This window comes from Oxyura jamaicensis, chromosome Z (genome assembly GCF_011077185.1).
Source record: "Oxyura jamaicensis isolate SHBP4307 breed ruddy duck chromosome Z, BPBGC_Ojam_1.0, whole genome shotgun sequence".
Taxonomy (NCBI): domain Eukaryota; kingdom Metazoa; phylum Chordata; class Aves; order Anseriformes; family Anatidae; genus Oxyura; species Oxyura jamaicensis.
Window position 1 is genome coordinate 33971894 of NC_048926.1, and position 23856 is coordinate 33995749.

Genomic DNA, 23856 nt, shown 5'->3' on the forward strand with positions numbered 1-23856 from the left:
GAAATCACAAACTTAGTGTTACCAAATCATTTTTTGCCCCTAGGTCTAGCTCAAAAATGTGGCAAATATTCAGTTTGCAATAGAACCTGGTTGCATTTGCCATATGGGGAAAACAGTTTACATTACATTTTAGTAAAATCAGCTACTATGCCAAACTGTGATATTCTGCCCACAGTCTGAATAAAAACTTTTCAGATGTACAGTTAATATACTAAAGTTACCACTAAAAAAAAAAAAAAGATCCAGGATGTCTTTTGAAATCTATTTCATAAATGTTAGTAATAGCAATGTTCATATAATGTACAATCATACATACTCCAACACATGTACAACTAAATCCTGGCATGGTAATTATAGAACATACACATTTTATACATACTGTACATCCATTACATGCACAGGTATATGAAGATTCACACTGGGCCAAATCTGCAGTTACTGTAAAGTGAAGCGCTATTCACTGAACCAGAGGTGTGTCTTCTTGTGGTGCTGACAATGACACAAACCACTGCAGGTCTGCCTGATAACCACTTCTATGACAAGCACAGGTCTGCATCAGTTGCACTGAAAACCATCTTCCCCGTGTTAAAAACTATTGCTCTGCATTTTTCTGCAGGCTTACATAGCTGCCATGTGTGTCTTTAAAAGGTAACCTGCCAAGAAATGTTTTTTTCCACCGTCACATAAAATTTCCTCTCACAAATCACTCCTGTTAGTAGACCAAGATATCTAAGAAAACAGGCCAGGATTTAGAAATATACATTTGAAAGTATTTGGACATATCTCTTTCAAAGATTACATTTGCATCCCTAACGTGTGTTGAGTGCTTTCTGGGTAAAAAGGCTGGAAGACCTTAAAAGACCTCTGTGAGCCCTGGCTCCATATGATGGAATAAGACATCTACTTACAACTGCAGCAGGAAAGCTGCTTTCGGAGGACATCCAGACAGCACAGTAGGGAAAGCCTGGGAGCACAGACCTGACTCAAATACCTAGCTTTGGAAGGATGTAGGGCAATTCAGTACAGTATTTTGAGTGCTATGTGTTGTCTGGAGTCATACTGAAAGCTTCCTGGCTGGTTGTAGTCCTCAGAGTAACTTGGGTGACCTCTAGAAGTATGCCACATTGTTAGCTGGAGATGAGAAGGCATATTCAGTCTCACCTACAAATAGCCACCTAAAAGAGTTTTGGCGCAGGAAATGGGAAAGGGAGAGGCAGAAAACTACTTGCAGGTTACTTGAGAAAACTTAGATTTCTCAGTAGAGGGACTTAAGAAATAGTCCCCATGAGACAGTTAATAAATACTGAATTTCTCAAAAATATGTTGTGGATGCAAAATAAATGACCTGATTTTGCATGTGGCATGGTAAAAAGTCTTTTGTAGAAGATCTCTGGAAGACACCTTCACTTCAGTCCCACAGCTTTGCCATTTTCAGACAGGCAAGCAACAATAACACCTTCTATCCACAAAACGTTGTTAATGATTTTTTATTTCTCTCTCACAGAAGAAAGAGCATGGATCTGTATGTTAAGGAGAAAAAGGATGCCCAACTTTGCAGTAGACCTGGAAACCTCACGTGAAGCCTAACCTTCCCCCAATGTGTGGAGCTGCAGCAGTCTCTCACCCCTGGATATATCATCACTTACGAAATAGCAGGAAGCTCAAAGCCTGCAGTAACAACTACCTGGCCTGCAAGTATTTCTCTAGGAAACATTGCAACTCCCTTACCCACCTCAGCAGTGTCATGGGAAGGAGCCAAAGGCCAACACAAGAGAAGAGCAATAGAACAAGTGCTTCTCCTAACTCTGCCACTTGTCTGAAAGTCATCCCACCCCCCTACTCCTGTTTTGCCCTCAGTAAAATGCCAGAGGAGTGATTTTGTTTTTCACTTTCCAGTACTTTGAGACATACTGATGTGCAGCTCTAGCCAAGAGGCTGGATTTCACTATAACCACCCTTTCAGTTTAAATTGGGCACCTTCCAAGTACAACTATCTTGCAGAGTTTTAAGTATGCAAATCCTATGTACATTATAATCTCATAGTCAACAGCTCAAACTTTAAGCATAGACTGAATAATTTTAGGGGTTAATATTTAAGCAGGTTTTGTTTTGTCCTTTTGAAAAGGTGGCCCATCAAAGAAAAACATTCATTCCAAGCTCCCGTGATCACTAGTGAAAGTAAATAAGTATTGTAGAAAGTGTAATTGGAGACTCTACTGTAGTTTTTGTTAGTTGAAAAAACAACAACAACAACAAAAAAACAGCCAACATAAAACTGAACATTTGCATATTGTCATTGTTTTGACTGAAACTTCCTTTAAATGTGTTTCCTTTTCAGCAAGCATATGTGAAAAGTGACCTCTTATCCATTTACATATCTCCCTGGTGGTCATGTGACTAAGTTTTACGTCAAACTGTCAATTATGATAAGGGACACAATAAGAACAGCTTAAGTGTTGATAACCTGTTTCCTGGCTTTACTGAGAAGTTCTGTTTAAGAGTCCGCTTGTGTTCTTCTTTCAGCCCTCTGCTGAAAGCAAAAGCAACATCCACCCAAAATATTTTAAAAACAGATACTCTGTTTTCAGTGGATATTGGAGTTTACAACTTCCATGATGAATAGTACGAAGAGAATTCCATTTTGAACTGTGGGATTCAGTAACTAAAGGATGCATCTGGTAAGAACAACTTCCTACCAAAGAGGCAGGCTACTCTGGTAGTAGAAAACAGCTTTTTAGAGACCTGAAGTGTTTCTTATTACTGCATACGTTGCAAATGTTTCACTCATAAATGTCAAAGCTGCGTGAAAATCATGCATAACGTATAGCACACCCAGGAACTTCAAGCTCTATCAGAAACCACGCCATTGTATTAATCAGTGCATGGGCTCAAGGAGTTTATTAGTTCCGTGACAATAACGTTTTAGAGCTCATTGTCTTCACAGACCTTAATATCTAACCTACTTATCTATATTTCCCAATGTAAAATAGAACCACAATCACCCATCTCAGGCTCCAGAGTTCATTAAAATTAAATAAATGATCAAGAAATAAAACCTGACAGCTATATTTCAGAAAAACCTTATTATTAGTGAATGCACTTATCTGTACTTCCAATAAATACAAATGTCTGTCTGTCTATCTACCCATCCATCCATCTTTTCATATTGTTTTCACAAGTAAAGTCCATGTCTACTATTTCTAGTAACATCCTAACTTTAACATCCTAACTTTAGAGACAGAAACAATATCAATCTGTATGTACAAATCTATAATTTCAAGAACCTAATAAGTTCACAAAGTTGAGAAGAGTAATACAAGGCTATAGAAATGTCCTAACCAGGAGAATTCTGCTCATTAAGATTTTGTTACTGAACGAATGGATTCTATTGTTCTAATTGATTCTATGGTTCTATTAAAACCATATAGCCACAAGAATGGAGACACAACTTGTAGAAAGCTGAATTTGATGAAGTTACTGCAATTTGTTGCTTCTTCCTCTAATTTAGTCTTAGAAACCATAGATCCTCAGTGTAGATGCATAGATAAACTGTGAGCCAAAGGGTGGGGGAGTGGAGGGTGGGGGTGAGAAAGGTGCTCCCTACAATTATGAAGATTATCTAACCTTTCTTTTATGCGTAGTTCAGTTAAGATGATTTTCAGCACAGTTATTGAGCACCAGGCACTAGATTCAACTTCATAAAATAACCCCACCAACCACCAAAAGCAAAATTAAGCAAAACGGTCTCACTCAGGTACTAGTTCCTATCACTTCCTTTTCCTCTCACTATAGTTCCCTCCATGCAATGGCATTATTAACACTTAAAAATATTCAGAAGCTGTCGCTGAGTTGAGTAAAGCAATCCAAGCGGTCAGTAGTGATTTATAATAGGCATTTTGGGGGAGCTGTCATGACATGATTTTTCTACAACAAAAATGATAAGACATATGTGACTCTCTAGCTGCCACTCAAGCAAGAGATTTGTTTTGTAACTGTTAATGTCAGAGTATAGAAATACCTGGCATTTCAAGTCAGGTAGCAGGAAGACCTACCAGTAATTAGAGCTGAAATCAGTCTGCGTTGTTATAATTTCTCATTAGAGCCTTGTCTTCCCAACTATCAACACAGCATGCTAAGTAACGCATGCAATAGAATATTTTTCACAGTATCCAAACTGTTCCCATAGATGCAATTATGGATTTTCTTTCAAAATTTTATTTAGTGCTTCCCATCTAAATGTGAGTATTCCAGGTAGGCTGTGCTATATATTGTTTATTGGAAGTTCTAGCAAACAATCACTTTGCCAAAAGACTTTGTGTTAAGTATAGGTTACAAATTGTAGATGTAACTTTTTAATTTATTGTGACTACTGTACCTTAAGTAGGCTATATCCTGGTTCTCTTTAACAACAACAGAAACGTATTCAACAGTACATGCCAATATTTCTCATAACCAGAAAAAATAAATCTTCATAAAGACTCCTCCAATGAAGTAAAAAATGTAGCAGTGACAATATTTATTCTTGAAGGGTCAATGTACATTACAGGGTACAGTGAATGTTTAAAGGACCTCTCTGGAACTAAAACCATTGGCTTTCTAATTTAGAATTTCTCTCAGCTAACACAGAATGATTGATTGTCTTTATTTCATGTACCCCTTGATTTTCCTTTCCATTCATCATGAGCTGCTTTAAAGCAAATGCATTTAAAACCTGCCACAAGAAGAGTGGTCTCTTAAATTGTTGTAAGGTAATGAAAGGACATAGTAAATCAATCTAATTTCTGCCTTACCAAAGGATAACCTTTACTCTATTGAAGTTGTTTAGACAATTTCAGTGCTCTACCTCACTTTCTGGGTAATAAACATATATGGCACCATCACCTCTGAAATCTCTTTAGGATGTAAGTGGGTAAAGGTGACTAATTTATTAGAAACTTATATATATGCACTTACATGTTTGTATTTATCCACTTAAAAAGCTTTGTCATTATTCTGTTCCTTCAGATGATTTAAAACAGTACACACTATTCCCTAATTTTATACATATTACTTGTGTAACAATTCACACACACACCAAGCACACTCATGCAAGCTTACATATATATTCATTGCATAAATTAGAAAATAATAAAAAATTCACAACAAATAGGAAAACATGACACAATTTTTCAATTTACTATATGTCTCAATTAATATAACAAGAAGCTCTGTACTTCAGAAGGCAGAACTCTGGTTTTGCACAGTGGCATTGAAGAATTTTTCAGTTTATGAAATGTATGCAAGACCTAATTTATTTTCCTCTTTCACCTACACCATCTGGCCACACATTTCAACATGAAAGGAAGTATAAGACATGGTGCATGTAAACACCAATGACTGTGATGGCCCTTGAGGTCCCTCTTACTTTTATATTCCTATGACACTGCTAAAATCTCTGAATTTATTTCAGTCTACACAAGGCAAAAATATATAGGAGATGCATGAAATAAGCATTATATAATGTACGTGTTATGAACTCAGCCAAGAGAAAATTAAATGTGCTTCTACTAACTTCTGGGCATGTGAGAAGTTTGTAACTCTTTCAATGAACTTGGAGGAAGGTAGAATGGTTTTAAGCAGTATCAATTTTTAGGAGGAAAAGGTGTCTATACATATGTAGTGATTTTTTTATTTTTTATTTTCTCACATCCATAAATTAACTGGATGTCAGAATTTTCAAATGATACTGTTTAAGACATCACATGGAAAAAAAATAATCCAGAAACTACATTGCACTGCTTAAAAACAGAGATCTTTGGTATGTTTCAAAATGCAATAAGTTATATTTTGTGATATTGTATATCTGTCAAAAAGAGCCATGTTATAGTAATTGTAACACACTTCATAATACAACTATATTTGAGAGGCTAAAAAAAAATACACCAGAAAAATTACTGAAAAATCAATGGCTGGCAAAACCACTAATTATCATTTGGTATTTTCATAAATGTGGGCACATGTTTCCAGTTAGATCTCAGTGGTTAAAAAAAGTTGGCAATGTGTCAGCTATCTTGAATAAACTATAATCTTTATGATTTTCTCTGAACTCTGCATGTGGTGACCCTTAATATGGCCATACTGCCACCTTGCCATGGGAGTGGGTAGGAATAGGGAGTTCCAGATGAAGCACACATCAGCTATATCATGGCAAACCCCCAAAAAAGGTAGGTTTTGCTCAGAAATGAAACAGGTATGTGTACCAACAGTTGACAGGAACCCAAAACTGAGAAAAATATACAGTACAATAAATACCAAGGACTATTTAACAGCCCCTTTGTTACTGCCATATTTTTTCCTTACATGCTGTTAATTTCAAACTACTCTACTGTTAAGATCTAGGAGCAACACAAAAAAACACATAATAAAATATGTTAAATTTCTGAAGATCCCGAATATATTCCTGTTACTAGCAATGTAGGATTTCTGTATGTGCATGGCCTTGCTATTGGCTACAGATAATTGTTTGTAAACCATCATTAATCTCGGCTGTATATTTTCACAGTTTGGGTAAACACTTCATTTGCATTAAATTTACAGCATTAATGAGATGTGAAATTTAAAATGCTACTTGAAACATAAATGATGTAAGAAAATATAAATATATTTTTATCATGTTTTAGATCAGCAGACCAATGTATGCCTATTACACTAGAAATGGTTATGTGTTGCACTGAGAATTTGGTTTTATAACTAATTTCCTAGAAATAAAATACAGATTTTTTTCCTAAACATCTGCAAAACATATAGCTTGAGAATTTTAAGTTGGACATTTCCCTTTAGAAATTTTGCTTAATTTTAATTTATTTTGAAATTATTATTTTTTCCTTATAGACCTCATTGTTACTCCTAAAATCCAACTAAAGTTTACGTGTATGAGCTCTTGGAAAATGGAGCAATTGGAACAAATATGATGAAAAGTTCCTTAAGATTTCACAAATCCAAGAAATAAAGTATATGCTAAATTCATGTTTCTTAAATGATTCAGTTTTGGTTTGAGTAAACTGCATCTTCAGATGACAAATACTAAAACCTTTAAGATCTCATTCTAATCCAAAATAACAGTGGCAGCATGTAGAAAGATAATATATAAAGCTTCTCTGTATCGTTACACCTATGTGAAACTTGCCCACCTGTTGCTGGTGTAGGAAGGATGGGTCTCTTGGGCTTAGTCCCACATATCGATTGGCTTGGGATGTGCCTGAGGCTGTGTAGGCTGATTAAGGAAGAACAGAACAGATTGATAAAAATACCAACCTATCATAACTATTACCCTGTGCAGGTACAGTACAAATATGAGAGATCCAGAGTTATGATTATGCAATATATAGGATGTGTCTGTTTTTCTCATAATTTAAGCTTTAATAGAATGCAAAAGAAAAGTTGGACCAAAGTCAGAAAGGCACATGCAAATTCCTATAAACATCAATGGAAACTGCATGTATAAATAACAGTGTTCAGTCCCGTTATATAAAAGTTTTTCAGCTTAACTTGTATATATGTATTTAAGTAATTAAATGAAGTATGTTTCTGAAAGAATTACAAGACTGATTCTCATTTGCATTAAAACCATCTAAGGCAGTGATTAAATCATTGGGATTACTATGTTGTGGGAAAAGAATAAGGAAATATTAGTCCACACAGTCTTATTGTTGTGAATGCCAATCACAGAGTTGTAAGAGAACAACTAAAAATGGAATCAGAAGTTCGGCTACTTGTTTAGCATGACATTATTCTTTAGAGTCCTTTGGAGAAAGGATGCAATGTGATGCAGTATTTTCATGAGTGAGACCTAACTTTTACTGTGCAAGATAATATTAAATATTCAACTCCTTTATGCATGAGGAAACAATATTTTTGCAGGAGGGGGCAATTTAAGGAAGTCTCTTGCTTCTCTGCTACAGAAACTTAAAGAAATCCACTTCTGAGGTGTAAGAGGATGTAGGTGATGCTGGGATTAGTTACACAATATGGATCCTTCATCTGTAGGTCACATTCCTGTCTGGTTTCTGCTGGTAATCCCTGAAAGTCACTACCTTCTCATGGCTTTTGGTGGCACTTATGAAACGAGGTATGTGATTTTACTCCACTCTGGTGTGGAGATGTCCACTCTGCAACTTGCAGCATCACAGCTTGGAAACTTGCTAGTAGACAAAGCATAACTAATCAAACTGAACAGACAAACCAGTGAGGACCTAGATGAGAGTAGTTACTAAATATTGCCATTAATATTACAGTCACATTGCATATATAAGCAAATTAAATGTGTTTAAAAATAATAATGGTACAGCCTTTCTGTAGTAAAAAAGGCTTTATTGAAAAGTTTTATTGAAAACTAATATAAAAAAAAAATGAATCAGATAGTAGAAAGAATTTATGGTGGAAGCCACAGGGCTTCCCAAATATCAAAATTTGCTGTTCTCATTCAAAATAATTCTGCTGTTGCATTTCAGAATGAAAAGCAGTGCTAATCATTTGTCATTTTAGTCTCATCAGACTGAATAAAAATGATAACTTGTTGGCCAAACATATCTTTCATATAGGTTTTGAATCAATCAATAAGTTCTTGCAAATAAAAGTAAAATTATACCTTAAAAAATTTAGCATATTAACACTCTCTGTGGCAGGTATATTAAGATTGATAATACTATCTGTATAGATTCATATATAATTTATGTATTAGTAGAGTGTGATCCCTCATTTTTGCAATTTTCTTCATTAGCAATCCAAGAGAACTTTCCCCTTCCAGTCATCCATCCAGTTTTAAAAGGTTTTACAAGGTAGGTGCACAACTGCACTGCTCTCAGAAGCATAGCACACTGAACATGTAGCATTTATATGCCATTTTGTGCAGAATTGGCATATTCTATTTAAAATTCTACACACTTTTTTTCTTCTTCTTATAATTATTTAGATGCTCTAGTGACAGACATTGGATCTTTAGGCAAAAAGTTGCTTAGGTACTGCTGTGGAAGCATGAAGATTCAAACATAATGTGGAAGCATTATTTCAAATACTGAAGCAGAGATTTTCTAAGGTTCACAGGGTACTTCGAGTGCCTAAGTTCCATTGAAATTCAAAAGAAACTGAATGACAACTTCATTTGAATATATAGTCCAATTTTTCCCATTACAATAATTAATGAACAGATTAGTTTTGCTTTCCTGTAATAATAATTAATATGGTCATATTACCAGCCAGCATCCCAATGCAGACCTGACACAGTATTTGTTCTTTTTACCATTTGTATTGGAGACTCTGGCCTCATCTGAGGCATATATTTGGGTCAGGCACAATCATGTCAAACAGGAAAAAGGATGAAATCATGAATACTTGAGACTATGCATGAATCTAGTTTTCTCACCTATTCTAGACCTAAAATTTAGAGCAACAGCTTCTAAACTGCTTTAGGTTTGCTGCTAAAACTAACTCTTCTCAAGAGGTAAAAGAACTGCACCATATGCCACCAGACAGGGTACAGACACTTTATAACACTTAAGCCTTTAACAAATTTTCTGCTATACTAAAAGAAGAGATAAAACACTTCAACAGATCTATCTATATAACTATAAATACATAATTAAGCCTTAATTTGTACAGAAGTTACTTCTATCCTTCTATAACAAACACATAACCAGTTTAAATCTTGAACACTCATATGCATTAGAGTCTCATCTCTGCTTCCTATTTTATCCGATGGTTCAAAGTAGCATACATACTTAAAAATAAAAATGTTTATGGTCTCAGTTAATGGCAATCCAAAAGTCAGGAACTAGTTTCACAGTTCAAATAGTAAATGCTTCTAAAGCCAGTCATTTAAATGTAATGGATGCTAAGGACATTCATATTATTAATGAATAGTGACTTTTCTTACAAATCATATGATCCTTTTCTACCAAAGTGTCTCCTAAAAATCTTCACATCTGATAAATACTGGCAACACATCTCCAGTCCAAATAAAAGTTCAAATACAACAGATATGGAGAAGATAATGAAAAGACAACCTGATGCATCATTGAGCATAAGATGAATAATTAAAAGAGAAAAAGTTACCCTATGCCTATTTATATCTTTTTTCTTGTTTCCAGAATTGCAGTTCCATTGACGAGAATAGGATAAATAATATGGTCTTGAATTTACGGTAAGAGAGCTTAAAACTTTAAAGATCTTATTTATTTATTTATTTATTTTAATAAAAAAGGATGAGGATTTTAATAAAAAAAGTGGATACACTATCCACTGCAAAAAATGACAAGGAATTATTTTTTTTCTTTTGCCACATAATTTATTTTTGCTAAAAATGACACAACCTATATCAGCATGCAATTGTCATAGCTCGGATTCAGTATGCATTGAAACAAGGCTTGATTTCTGTAGGAAAGCTCATTGAGGAGCAAATTATCCAATCCCTGTTTGGAATTCCATCTGTGGGTCAATGTAATACCTTTCTGTCTTGGTGTGCTTCTCAATGTCTTTACAACGTCCACCTTAGATGAAAGATCATGTTTTCTTTTTCTTGAATAGTGGTCAAATACGCAGACTTTTCCCTTTCATTTTGGTTGTCATGTCACAAGTATTAGTTCATGTAACATGATACATTAGTTAAAATTTGGAGAGGAAAAGCTTGCAGTCGGATCACATATTTGCTCTCCATGTAAATGATGAGCATCCACTTGGTCAAATAGTAGGAAAAGGCACCTTTTTCTGGCCTCAATTTGGTATATTGAATCTTCGATGGACATTTTTTGTTTCCTAGAGAAATACTTACTGGTTGCTGTAGGTGAAGATGCCTCACCTTCAGTGGATGTAGTGATGGGTTTAGTATCTGTCATGGTCAGGGTCACAGGTCGCACCGCACTGTGATGGGGAGAGGGTGCCAAAACTGGAGTAAAATGGCCAGGCACTTTCCCTACTACTTGACCACTGCTGTTAGGCTACAAAACAAAACCAAAAGAATTCCTTGTGAAACAAACATATTGTGTTTAAGGAACCTACCCACCTATCTTAGGGTTTTTCAGAATGTCCATCACTGTAGTACCTATTTGCTGGAATGTGCTGTTTTAACAAATCTATGTACTTCTGTGACATCTTTTCATTATGCAGCAGAGCCCTCCTCAGATAGGTATTTTGTATATAAAAGCAGTACCTTTTGGTGAGCTTTCTTTCTCTCTGGATGCAGCATATATCAGACCATTTCAAAATATAGTTGCTGTTCATACAGTGGCTGTGAACCATACTAAGTCCCATAACAGCAGGATTAAATTGACCAGGCATAGGCCATGATGTAGTTACTATTAAGAGCAAATGAATGATGCAAAACCTCTATTTTCACACGCCATACCACTCTGGTTTGGAGTGTAACCAAGACTTGACCATAGTTGTCCACAAAGATTACACGTACTGGAAGGCTAACTAATAATTCACTTTTGAGAGTAGGGGAGAGGGTTAGGATACAGCTCTCTGTACTGCATACAGCAAAACCTCTGGCCAAAAGCCACCTACCAAAAAGCAACCTACACAGAAGTGTGTCACAACGGAAACTTTGCAAGTTGAGACCATAGTAAACAAAGCCGCCTCTTTCAGAGATCAATTCACAGTATGTACAAGAGGAGGTCTGCATGTGACTTCATGGTACCGGTCATCAGAGTAATATTTTACCTTCTGCATATAGGCACATCTGAATTTGGCAATGTTCACTGCTAAATGTATATATTTATACAATGTTTGAACATGCCTTAGACATTCTGTAGTACAGTAAATACTCCAATGGTAAATAACTTGCAGCAAAAATCAGCAAGTAATCTAGTATTTTTGGTTTTGCCTGAAAACTTTTGTTTTAAACTGTGTGCTCTGTGAATCATAGGTTTTATAAAATACAGGCAAATGAAATGAAAATTACTGGGAATCTTATTATCAGAAGGATATTGTCAGATTTGAGATAACTCATAAAAGAAATGGAGTGATAAAGAACTTGATTCAACTGATTCAAGGAAAGGTTAAAAGAGGTAAGCATCGATATATTAATGAAATAATAACTGTGGGCTTAAGTTATTACTGCAAGTATGTGTAGAGTATAAACACACAGAAGAGGAAGGAATTATCTGGAAATAACAGGAAGTATAAACCAGGGGTAATGGAATGAAAGGGAGAAGGAGGAAATTTGAAATGAATAACAGGAAAAACTTCCTGGCAGTATGATCTATTAGACTTTGCAAATGCCCCCAAAGGAGACAGAGCCTCATTCTTTAGAACATCTAAAATTAAAGTAGAAGAAAACACTGGAAACTGAAGAAGTTTCCAATGAAGACCAATCACAAATGAAGACCAATCCTATATTCACAGGAACATTGAGTGATTAGCAGATTAATTCCCCCTATAAAATAATAATGATTTATGAATAATGATAATAAATGAAAAATAATATCAGAACTGTGTATGAATGAGAAACAACAAACTACTCCCAAATTAATCTAATTCTACTGCTACTAAATGAAAAAAATCACCTCCAAAACACAACTATGAGGTGGCTCAAAGGAGCCATGCACTTCCAAGATCATGTACATATATGAATTGGATGGTATTTGCCACTTTTCATTAATGTTCCTAATTGCTTAAATTGTAAAGTTATTACTAGGACTTTCATAATGGGTGGGTGAATGACAGTCAGCTGTCAATGTAGTTTCAAAATAAGAAAGCAGCACTGATTCAAAGGAGTGTCAATAATTTCACATTTTAAATTTCTAGATAATTGGTATGTTATCAAGAGCTTTATTCACTGGGTGAAACTTAATACTTAGATATATTTTCTTTTAGTATATACACTTGAAATGAAAATGAGATGGGGCAGAATATACGAAAGGCAATTTCTAGAGAATAGTCTGCTCTAAAAGTTTACTCAGCATCTGCTACAAATTAAAACTTTATATTACTGCAAATACACAAATATTAAGTAAGTGCCAATATGATTATTTCTTTGAGATCCATCATAGCAGTAGTTTAGGGATTTTTATCTTATGGGCTCTATTTTAAACACCTGAAATCCCTAAAAATATTGGCCAGAATTCTGTCTCAACTTGCCTTAGAACACAGTGAAAATTTTAACTGACAAATTCAGAAAATCTCTAAGAGTTACACAGCTTTCTCTGCTTTGGACTGGACCTTTGGTATATTTCTGGGAAGCCTGCCAGAGTGGTTACACCCTCTCCTCCCGGGCAGCCAAGCTATCTATGCAGTCTGATGGAGGTCTCAGTTGCATCAGGTGGCTCCCAGGTAGAGTCGCAGTCCTGTGACTGAAGAGCTACCTTAGGATGCTTCATGTGGTATGGTAGCATACCCCAGAAACAACTGTGATTCCCTTACTAAAATGATCAGCTCTTATTAGAAACTAAGAAAGAAGATTCCTAGGAATTTATGGATTAAAACAGAATTTATGGATTAAAACAGCCAGTGTCATCAGTTTCCAAAAGCAGCTCTGTCTCCAAAGCCAGACTCAAATTAATTAAATGGACACAGCTGGAGTCCAGGACAATTTACAGCAATGTATCACCTTCTACTGTTCCCTAGTGATCCCAGTCAATAGGAATGCAATGGCTCACATGGACTCCAGCTTAGTCCATGTATATACGGTCCAAAACAGCAAACCCTTTCCTTGCTGAATTACAAGAAAAAGACAGAAATGCTTAAAACCCATTCTCATGTAAACCATATTTTCCCTACAAAACAGCAGTGCAGTACATCTCCCCACTTCATCAAAAGTGAGGGAGAAATTCTGTCCTTTCTGAAATCTATGAGGAATTTTCTAGCAATTTTAGTGTATATGGTTTGTGACATCCCAAGTAACTACATTTCTATTACCTTTTTTAAAAAAAATTATTATTATGTTCTTAAATGGTAGCTATTGTTCCATATCTTTGCTAAATGCAAAACTGAGTAGAGATATGATACAGGGAAACCAGGATCTGTAATTTCTAAACAGAAAAATCAAACAAACCTCCAAAGAAAAAGGAAACCTTGTTATTTTAGTAAGTTTATTCCTTTTGGTGGTAACATTTCAAAGTCTGACTGTACATTAGATTTCAAATGGAATTATAACTTATCTGCCTCTTAACAATCTTATTACATGTTGTCACATTTCCCCAAGTACCTTCTGTCTGCACTTTATCATTTATTTCATTTATTCTACTTTTATTTTTGTAGTCTCTGACATCTATTTGTTTCCTTTTTTAAGTACTTAACCTCTGCTTTCATGTTTGTATCAAAACATCTGATTTGAAATTTTGTATTAATGTCAAGTACTGCATATTGCAGTAACTGTTCAGGTGTTACATACTGCTTGGCAAGCAAGGTAAGACAGGAAGGGATAGGTGACAGAGATTGGTGCACCATGTCTAACTTCCCTTTCATACCAAATGCTTCCTGCATTTAAACATTAAACTAAACTCAGCTGTAGATAAGTGAATACCTATCAGGACTTCTACATATATAATTATTTTTCAAAAAAACTGTTCAGTTGTTTTTCAGGTGTGAACAGGGCTTTTCCATCTACGGCAACTTGTCATAAGAAATGGCATATGTGAAATTCTCTTAAAACTTCAGTGTTTTTCCTAGCTGTGTTGTATTTGAAAAGAGAATGTATGCCATGTACTCTCTCAACTTCTGGTACTCCTAACAAACCTTCTAGAACATTCATACTTGTCTTTCTTGCAGTGAGCAACAGTGAAGCAGTTATAAGTACTGATGTTTAAGTTATTGTAATTAGTTTACAGCCTAAGATCATGAAATAATCTTAAATAAACAGATCATTTAATTGTCTCAGAGTTATTATTTAGGCCTGTCTTCAGGCTCACACTGACACTGCTGCACTGATTTAAACTACATATGTGTGAGCTGAGTAATCTTTGCAAACAAAAATCTAAAAGCTTTCAAAATAAAAGTCTAGATAGTGGAGCATGTAAATGAATAGTGGTACAAGCTCAAGAAGACCAGTTTTCCTGGACATCTCAAGTTCTCTGTCCCACTTTAAGCTTTTGTTGAAAAATGGGAGACCCTTTGTGCTGAAATAGCCCTCTTAAGTTCATAATTCATAAATTTATTTAAAAATGGGAGCTAGAAAATAATTCTGTGACCTGTTCCCATTCTAACTTTTGCAGTTCTGTCAAAAGGTATTCTAGCATAGAAACTACACAACTATTTGAAGAGTATCCACTTAAATTGCAAATTCAAATATTTATAGCACATATTTAACATAAAATAATTTTGTCCTTGTTTAATACAAGTTCTAGGCTTTAGTTCTAATTTTCTTTGAAGAGAGTCTTCACACTAATGCATTACAGGTGAAAAATCAACTGTTAACATCAACTGGGGCATCAATATATCTGTATAATGGATTCACAAACAGAACTATTATGCCTGAGGCATAAACCTCAAACAAATTGCAGGAAGAAAGCTGTGTTAGATAAACAAGCTGTGCAATTGAAAATGAGAAGGGAAGAGGCAACTACAATGGCAATGTGTCCCCAGTTTATGCAGGTAAACATATTTTTAGTGTTGGACTAGAGGCTAATTTGATTTTTAGATGTGTTACATTTTCCAGATTTTTAATATCATAGTACCTTGAATTACAACAGATTAACCCATTTATGTGCCCAGAGCCACAGGTTATATTCACTGTCATAAATGTAGTATAACCACAGAATAATCAGGCAGTTAATATCCGATTGTCTATACTACACACAATTTCATTTAATATTTAGGTCTGAAGTCTGAACAGAAATTTTTAACAGATATGAATATGGGCATTCTTAAAATCAGGATTTAGTGTAGCTGTTTTCACTGCTAGGATTTTATTAACAGATTTATAATCAGTAGTCAGTCAACTTCCTTTCAGACTGTTGTTCACAGATTTTCCCAAATACCAGTACCTCTATACTGTAGGTTTTCAATTATATGTACAGTTGTGATTAATATCACTCCAAAATCCTATCATAGAGTAGTTTTGAGACCACTGATTTAATTCATTTTGTTGATGAAGCTGTAGAAGCAGTTCTACATATTTTGCTCTCCTGCTCATATACAAATATTTTGTTTTAAAAGTTATCTACTGGCTACATCTATGAACCTGGAGTTCATAACTGATAAATTCTGCAGAAAGCCCATGCCATTGTCTGTGATATCTACAGGGGGTTATGGATGTTTCAGAAAATCTACAATAAAAAGAAAGTGGAAGACTTAACAAAACTGGAGGTTTTGCATAGGACACCCCAATATTATGCCACATGTACCCATCCAATGTCTTGCATGGGAGATAGCTCAGTGGTACAGGAGACAGTTTCAACAAATGTGTGAAAGACATATCCCCAAGATATTACCTATCTGAGTAATACAACAGTGTCTTTGATAATCTGCAAAACAAGAAATTTTGATATTAATAGATTGCTAATATTGAGACTGTAGAAGATACTGTAGGGAAGTTTCTCCTCATGTTGAAACTCATAGGTTCCATTATGTACTTGTTTAACAAGAAGCAAGGCTATGCAGACTTTTTTTTCTTTTATTTTTCCCTCTTATTTTCCTGCTATTGGACAGTATGGTCACAACAGAAACATATTTTGCCCTTTTATGTGTCCCTCACAACTTTTCTTAAGAATGTATCTCAGTGAAGTTTCCGTATCCTTGCAACCTCAATAACTGATTGCTACAACACATCCTACACGGACCTCACTGGGAGATCCCACACAAAAGCTTCAGGTGGTGTGACACGCAGCTACCTGTCTGCTTGGAGGAATTAGCTTCAGAAAAAAACATGTTATTGCCAGTTCTTGGCTGACAACATCATTTCTGTACTATTTTCTGAAAGCAATGAGGGTGTTGACTTTGATCTATAAATTTCTGAATTTCATCCATTTGAGAAAACACTTTCCTCTTGATACAATGCAGCTGAAACAGAGCAGCTGCAGAACTTCCACAGCCAGCATTCAGACATGGATATCAGAAGACATTCTAGGTGAAGAGTCCTCTGCCCTGAATAACAGTTTTACCTGTGAGCTCATGAAATCTGGATTATTTGTTACCATATAAAGCAATAGGAAATACTCAGTTTTCCTTTGATATTTGTCTTAACAGGGAAAGTTCGTGTTCTGCAAGCATGGGAAAGGAAATTTCTTCCCAGATATATGTTCAAAAGATATCTTTGGACTTAATGGTATTTCACAGAATCCAGAGACTTATAACTCTACATTTAATAAACTAAACATGAGCAAAATAAATACAAAGTAATAATTTACAATTGCAAGTACATTTTTACATCCCTTGTCAGTACAAACCTAAACTAGTACTCTCTCTCCGCCTCACAATTACAATTAAGAAAAGCACATTGCATTATTTAATTTCCAGAAATTACTTAAAAATTAGAAGGAAGGACTCACATAAGAAGCTGAAACTATTAAATGTCAGTAAGTAAAGTTTCTACCTGTACCAAAGAAACCACATGCATACATTTCACTTGAGCTGGCTTACTCTGCTAGTATTCTCTAAGAATCAATTGGAAACCCTTTGCCCAACCCAAACAGACCCTCACGAGATTCTGTCCTCATTGCCAGATGACTGCAGCTATTGTGCTGAAGCATCTTCCTGGAATTCCTTAAAAGTGTGTCTATCTTTGAAAAACAAACAAACAAAAAAATGAATATCCCAATCAATTATGAGAGGAAAACAAGTGGCCTCACCAGCTTCCAGAAGCAGCTCTTCTCTAGCAGTTCAGATATTTCTGTCTTCAAAGATAAAACAGTTAAAAGATAAAGCTGCAAACCAGCCCACATTGCACCAAAGTATGTTTTAATTCCTGGGGAATTTTAGTCAACATATGGACGGTTGCTCACTTGCACCTTAGTATATAACAAGGCATTTATTGTTAAGAGAAAAAATTTTCTCATAGTTCATTCCCCCAGACTGGAAGCAGTTCTACCATGCTACTGGGATCTGCATATTTCATCAACAATATCACAGAATCTGATTTTACACACTTCAGTATGATTCACCTAAACTGGTTGCTTTACCATCATTTCCTTCATTATACTTGCTGACCTTTCTGTGATTCACCACACCATAATCAGAGAAACAATTCCCTTTAACTTGATGGGGCATTAAGTTTGGAGCTGTTGAATTTGTCATCAGCCACACAATTTTTGTTGCGCTTGGTGATTTTTTCAGCCTGGTTGGAAGTCTAATCTTGATATTATGTATTGTTTCATACACTCTCAAGTAGGAATGCATTTTCAGTGTGTGCAAATTCATATGTGTGCATGTACATGAGTACATACACACACACAAGGTAAATTTTTCCAAGTCATATAAAACATTCAAGCATCCAGCTACAATCATTCAAAAAGGAAATACATGTTCAAAATTTGGGGTAGTTTTGAAGACCACAGTATACTTTAGATGGATAAATAATGTAGGTGGATTAAACACATACCACGTGACTAGTTTTTGATGAAACATACAATGAGTAACTAATATCAATTTAACTAGAGACCAGCACACCATCACAATACAGATATATACTCACACAAAAAATCTCATAAAGTAACATGCTAAGTTAAGATTAAAGATGTTAAAATAAATACAATAAAAATGTCTCAGCAGAATTACTTAATTAGTGGAAAGTACAGCAATTCTCAAAATCTCAGGAACTTTTCAGATTCCTAGTTGGAGCCAAGTCCAGCTCTATAACTGATAAGATCCATTTCTGTTCAACGTATTTGTTTATTTATTCTCTAAATTGAATAGGGGATAATAAACAGATACTCATGAAACTGAAAGCCATGATCTTTTGTTTAGGATCATCCATTGTTGCATCGTTTTTCACTGTAGCCAAAGGGCCTATCTGAACTTCCTGACTGTTCATCACACATAATTTGGAGTATTTAACATTATGTCAAGAAAATTGCCTACTGTTTCCCCCTGTGGAAACCTATGGGAGTCCTATAGTTTTAACTAATTTTAAAGTATTCAATTGAATAGCATGACTGTCTCACTATAATCAGTGCAGTAGTAATGTAATTAATCTCAGAATTGCTGTGGGGAGTACAAGGCATCTCAGTTGCTTGTCGTAACAATCTAAATTAGTGTATTACTGAAAGATGTTGGGGAGGAACAGTTCATTTTAGGTAAATGCTGTCAGGGTATCCATTCTTTTTATTTCTAAAGCTGAAATTAAAACTATCATCATAGTTCTCCTTTTGAAATCCAAGTTAATATGTTTTGAGGTGGGAAAGTATAATTAAATTTGATGTGGTATTCCTACAGATGCAGTTTTGCATTTTACAATAATTAAATTTGTTTGAATAAAAATTCATGTTTTATTTAGAAAAGAAAAACTGGTTTGGCTCAAAGCATGCCATTGTATCAGAACAATTCTCTTTTGTCACTGAAACTTCACAGACAGCTGCTTCTTTTCCTAAGCAAAAAAATATATATATATTTATTCATTATTTTACTGTTTTTTACAGCCATCCTTTAATGTCTCTGTTTGGAGATATTTAGACTGTGTATGCAGATCCTCTGATATAGGGCATTTCTCAGAGGTGAACTTTCAGGAATTAAATTTAAAAGAGATTCCATTAATAATAGTGATTAATGACAACAGCTTGCAGAGAATATCTGGTGCAGATGCTTAGAATCCCATACGTGGTGTTGTTTAACCCCAGCTCTTCTCAAGAATTAATCAAACATCAAATGAAATGAAAAATGTTAGCCTAATATAAAGGTTATGAAAGGTGGCAAAAGTAGTAAATTGAAGCCAGTTTGTCCTGTTATTCCCTATGGTACTACAACACAAGAGTAGGAAAAGTTTTCAGTTCACTACTACTGTGAAATGATCAGTAGAGTAAAATTTTTTTCTTTTAATGTTTAAAGACAAATCTTTTAAGGGAAGATAAGGGAAGAGAGTAAGACTTTTCTTGAGCAAAGACTTGAAAGTGCTTATTCTACTCAGTGAATACATTTCCCAATATTAAACACAAAAGATGACACACTTGGCTGAAAGTCAGATACTTCATTTAGATTTTTTTGAATTTTTTTTCAGTAATGATCCAAACTAGAACACTGAACAATCCAGTGAGATTATCACCTAATCTGCTCTTTTAATATATATAAGAAATAAAAATCTAAGTAAAAGAAACACCGAATAATTAAAGAAATACGGAACACTAAGGGTCTGATTTTAATTTGCATAATTTTTCCCTTAATAGTGACTAATTAAGACATCAGTTTAAAAAAAAATAATCCCGTAGAACTCTAAGATTTTCCACACTGAATTAACGTTAAGGACTTTTAATGGATGTCTTAATTAGACTTTGTTATTCATGGAAATTTTACACAAATTAAAATCAGGTCCTGCGTGCAATGTTCCCAGCTGAGTCTCAGCAAAAATGCTACATGGGACTGAAATACTTTCAATTCATCCACAGATAGCAATTTGTGTTCTAAAGCTGATGTAGTTGATTTTCACTTTTTGGTTTAATTAGCATTAATATTGTAATCAACAAAAGTCACATTGTAGGGACTCTCCCTTCGAAGTAAATTTTGATTTTACGGACCCTACTTTTTTTTTTTTTTCTTTTTTTTTTTTTTAAAAAATAAAAAATCATGCAGCTGTACTGAAGCATTTGCTTGTGGGGACAATAGCCACAATGACCTTCCAAACAGCCCAGAGAGGCCTTATCATTTATTCAACATAGAGACTTTGATTCAGTCTCAAGTTCTATTGCTCTTGTGCCTGAAAGTCTTACTGAAAAGACCTGTCATTACTTGTGGGGAAAAATATATATATAAAATTCTATCATCATAATACCCTCAACCCTGATAAGACAGCTCTTCCAAAGGAACCCAATTCTTAGGAGCAGGAAAATCTGCTATCACTTCAACTTGCATTCCCAAGGCTCTCCCAAAAACATGCTAGAGCACAAGCTACAGGACTCCACAGGAGCATTTCAGACAAGGCATCAAAAACAGATACCAGCCCAACCAGCAAAGATTACGTTACACTGACACTGGAAATACTCCAAGGATTGACAGACCAAGGCTCAACTGCAGTTTATCCCATCATACAGATCACAAGTTAATGCTAGGTGCTGATGTTATCATGGAAAGTAGTTTTTCACACCGTCCTTTACAAATTACTTCTCTAATGAATACCACATTAATTTCCTATATCAGAGACGAGCCTGAATCAGTGTAGCAGCCAGGAACTCATCTGTTACTGCATGTTCTCTATAGAAGGAAGGAAAATCAGCTCCAGGGGTGTGTGCTGTGCTCACTGTGGTAATGTTGTTATATGTGTGCAATGTCAGGTGTCTGTGAAAAATTGCATTACCTTTCCAGAGTTTATTTTAATTGCTGGTCTGTAAATATACCTGTATGTCTGTATGTGTGCATACATGTGCATGATGTGCATGTACATGCAGCACACTATCCTGAAGCAGGAGCTTCACCTCCATCCTGGCACTCAAGCCAGTGGGGACAACTCCCCACTGTCTGGCCATGGAGGTGCCCAGCCTGCAGGAGGGGTGTAGGACTGGGACTGGCTGCCGGGTCACTCAGTGCAAATATTTTTCTTGTGCATGACAGAGCAACAGTGAGTAGATATGCATATCCCACTCCCTTTATTCAACCATATTGAATAGGAAAAGCGCTCCATCTCTCAACTTGCTCTGAGACCAGAAATAGTGAGATATTGGTCTAAATGCCCTGAAAGATATACATTCCACACAGGATTTCTTTTGGAGGGTTCACGTGGTTTTACAGTACCTGGCTAGTCTGTGGACTGGACGGGTCATAAGAAGGTACATAATTCTTCAGAGTATCCTGAGGATTCAGGTGGGGAGGATATCTGATCGTTGGATGAGAGAAGTAGCTAGACGGGGCGGGAGGGAGAATAGCTTGTGCTGGAAATGGCAATGGTGAAGGTGAAGGTGGAGTTCTAGTTGAGATGACTGGAGAAGATAAAATAAAATTAAAATTACTTTGCATCTTGTTTCTTCTAAAATTCTTCATCTCTGTGTTACAGCAAAAAAAAATAAGTCAGTACACGGTACTCTTGCTTCATGGTATCTTTACAGATATCTTCTACGTCCTCCCCTCACACCATCCCAGGCACTGCACAGTGCTTCTGCTTCAAATTCATAAATACAGTATCTTACTCTCAATTTTGTGGGTTATGTTTTTTTTTTGTTGTTGTTTTTTCCTTCAAACATTAATTACTCTCCAGCATAAAACACATTTCAACTATAAAATTTTCCTATCTAGAAAATTTTCCTATCTAGAGCCCAAGTAAACAAAATAAATATTTTACTAAATAAATAAAATCTATGCTTGTGTTCACATCATTCCAACAGAGAATCATGAAGTACTAAGAAACAGTAATTTCTCACTGTATTGCACTCTACCTGCTTCATATGGGGATGGGGTAATAACTACTCAGCAATAATGCCATGAATAATTAGTTGACCTTTGTGAAAATGCTAATGAACATTCAACTTCAGAGCCTGGGAAACCAGTCCATCCAATGAAAATATCTCTAGCAAAAAAAAAAAAGGATCTACCCTGTACATATTTTTCTTTGCATTCCCTTTCTTCCCAGCCCCTACAAACACACACTTCTCTATCTATAGACTATATGTCATGTCTAAACAACCAGCAATGTTTTCACAAGGAAAGGAATGTACAGCATGTCCTGCCACGGCTGCATCGTCCAGCTGGAACTGGAGAGCGTTCCTCTCCCAGGCTGCACAGACACCCACTTTCCTTCCTGGCCTCACAGTGGGCACCTACTTTGTGACTTGGTAAAAGGGGGCTGCTGACTTCAAGGGATGCGGAGAACAGACAACACTGTGCTGGCTTTCATTAGTGGGAGGGTACAAAATCAGATCTGTGTAAGCAAGTTATTTTACAAACTGCTCACAAATATCACATCACAGTTCATCAGCACAAGCACACCAACAGTGCTCTACTGGACCACCTTCCTTGCCTTTATTTTTTTTCAGCTAAATTTTTAAATGGCTTGCTATTTTTGAGCTGGGACCAAATGAAAACTTGTCTTTGCAGTAGGAAGTTCCAAAATTGATGTACTTTGGAGTCAAAACCTTGCAAATCTCAAAACCATTGCTCACTGACAGAATGGAATAGGCTATGCAGATAGCAATCATATTTTCTGGTGAGTAAATAGCTGATCTACAGAATTAGGTTACAACTGTATCTTGCCTCTCAAACATCTAAACATCTAAAAATTATACACTAAAGCAAATATAAGTGTCTAAACATAAGTGTAGGGTCAAAAATAATCACAAACTTATTTTTTGACAGACTCATCTTAATCACAAACCCATCAGCTCAGTTTAATCATAAAACATTAGTTACTGCTCTGATATGGGAGAACTGTGCAAAACAAACAAAAATGAGTAGAAATCTATCCACTCCATCTCATCCATCTTTTCTGATGTGACTGAGTGTAGTGGAAACCTTATAGAGACCAGAAAGAGTCCAGGCTAACTTTCACAATGCAGAGTAAGTGGTTGCTAAGGGGAAAGTAGTCCTCATGTGTGAATTAAAAGATAGGACTTTGAAATTATCAGAGAAATCACAAAACAGATAATTCTCAAAGAAGAACTGCATGTTAAATAAAAGAGTGCTCAGATCTGCTTCAGTCCTCAAGTCACCCAGCTCTGCTCAATAAATGAATCCCTTTATATACAATTTATAGGGAGTCATGATGAGTCTCTGCCATTCCTCTCAAGCTCCTAAGACAACATAATATTTCCTTTA

General features: G+C 35.5%; 1 protein-coding gene across 4 annotated transcripts in view; it reads right to left on the bottom strand.

Annotated features, from left to right (window-relative positions):
* Positions 1 to 23856, bottom strand: part of LOC118155721 (nuclear factor 1 B-type) — a 69645-nt gene that overhangs the window by 22156 nt on the left and 23633 nt on the right. Inside the window, exons 5-7 of one of the 4 annotated variants that reach the window (XM_035309123.1) lie at positions 21844 to 22028; positions 10805 to 10970; positions 7170 to 7252 (exon numbers count right to left, since the gene is read on the bottom strand). In XM_035309123.1, coding sequence (XP_035165014.1) covers positions 7170 to 7252; positions 10805 to 10970; positions 21844 to 22028 — 434 coding nt within the window. Of the gene's footprint in view, positions 1 to 7169; positions 7253 to 10804; positions 10971 to 21843; positions 22092 to 23856 lie in introns of all 4 variants that reach the window. The other 3 variants (XM_035309122.1, XM_035309120.1, XM_035309119.1) reach the window with 3 other exon arrangements.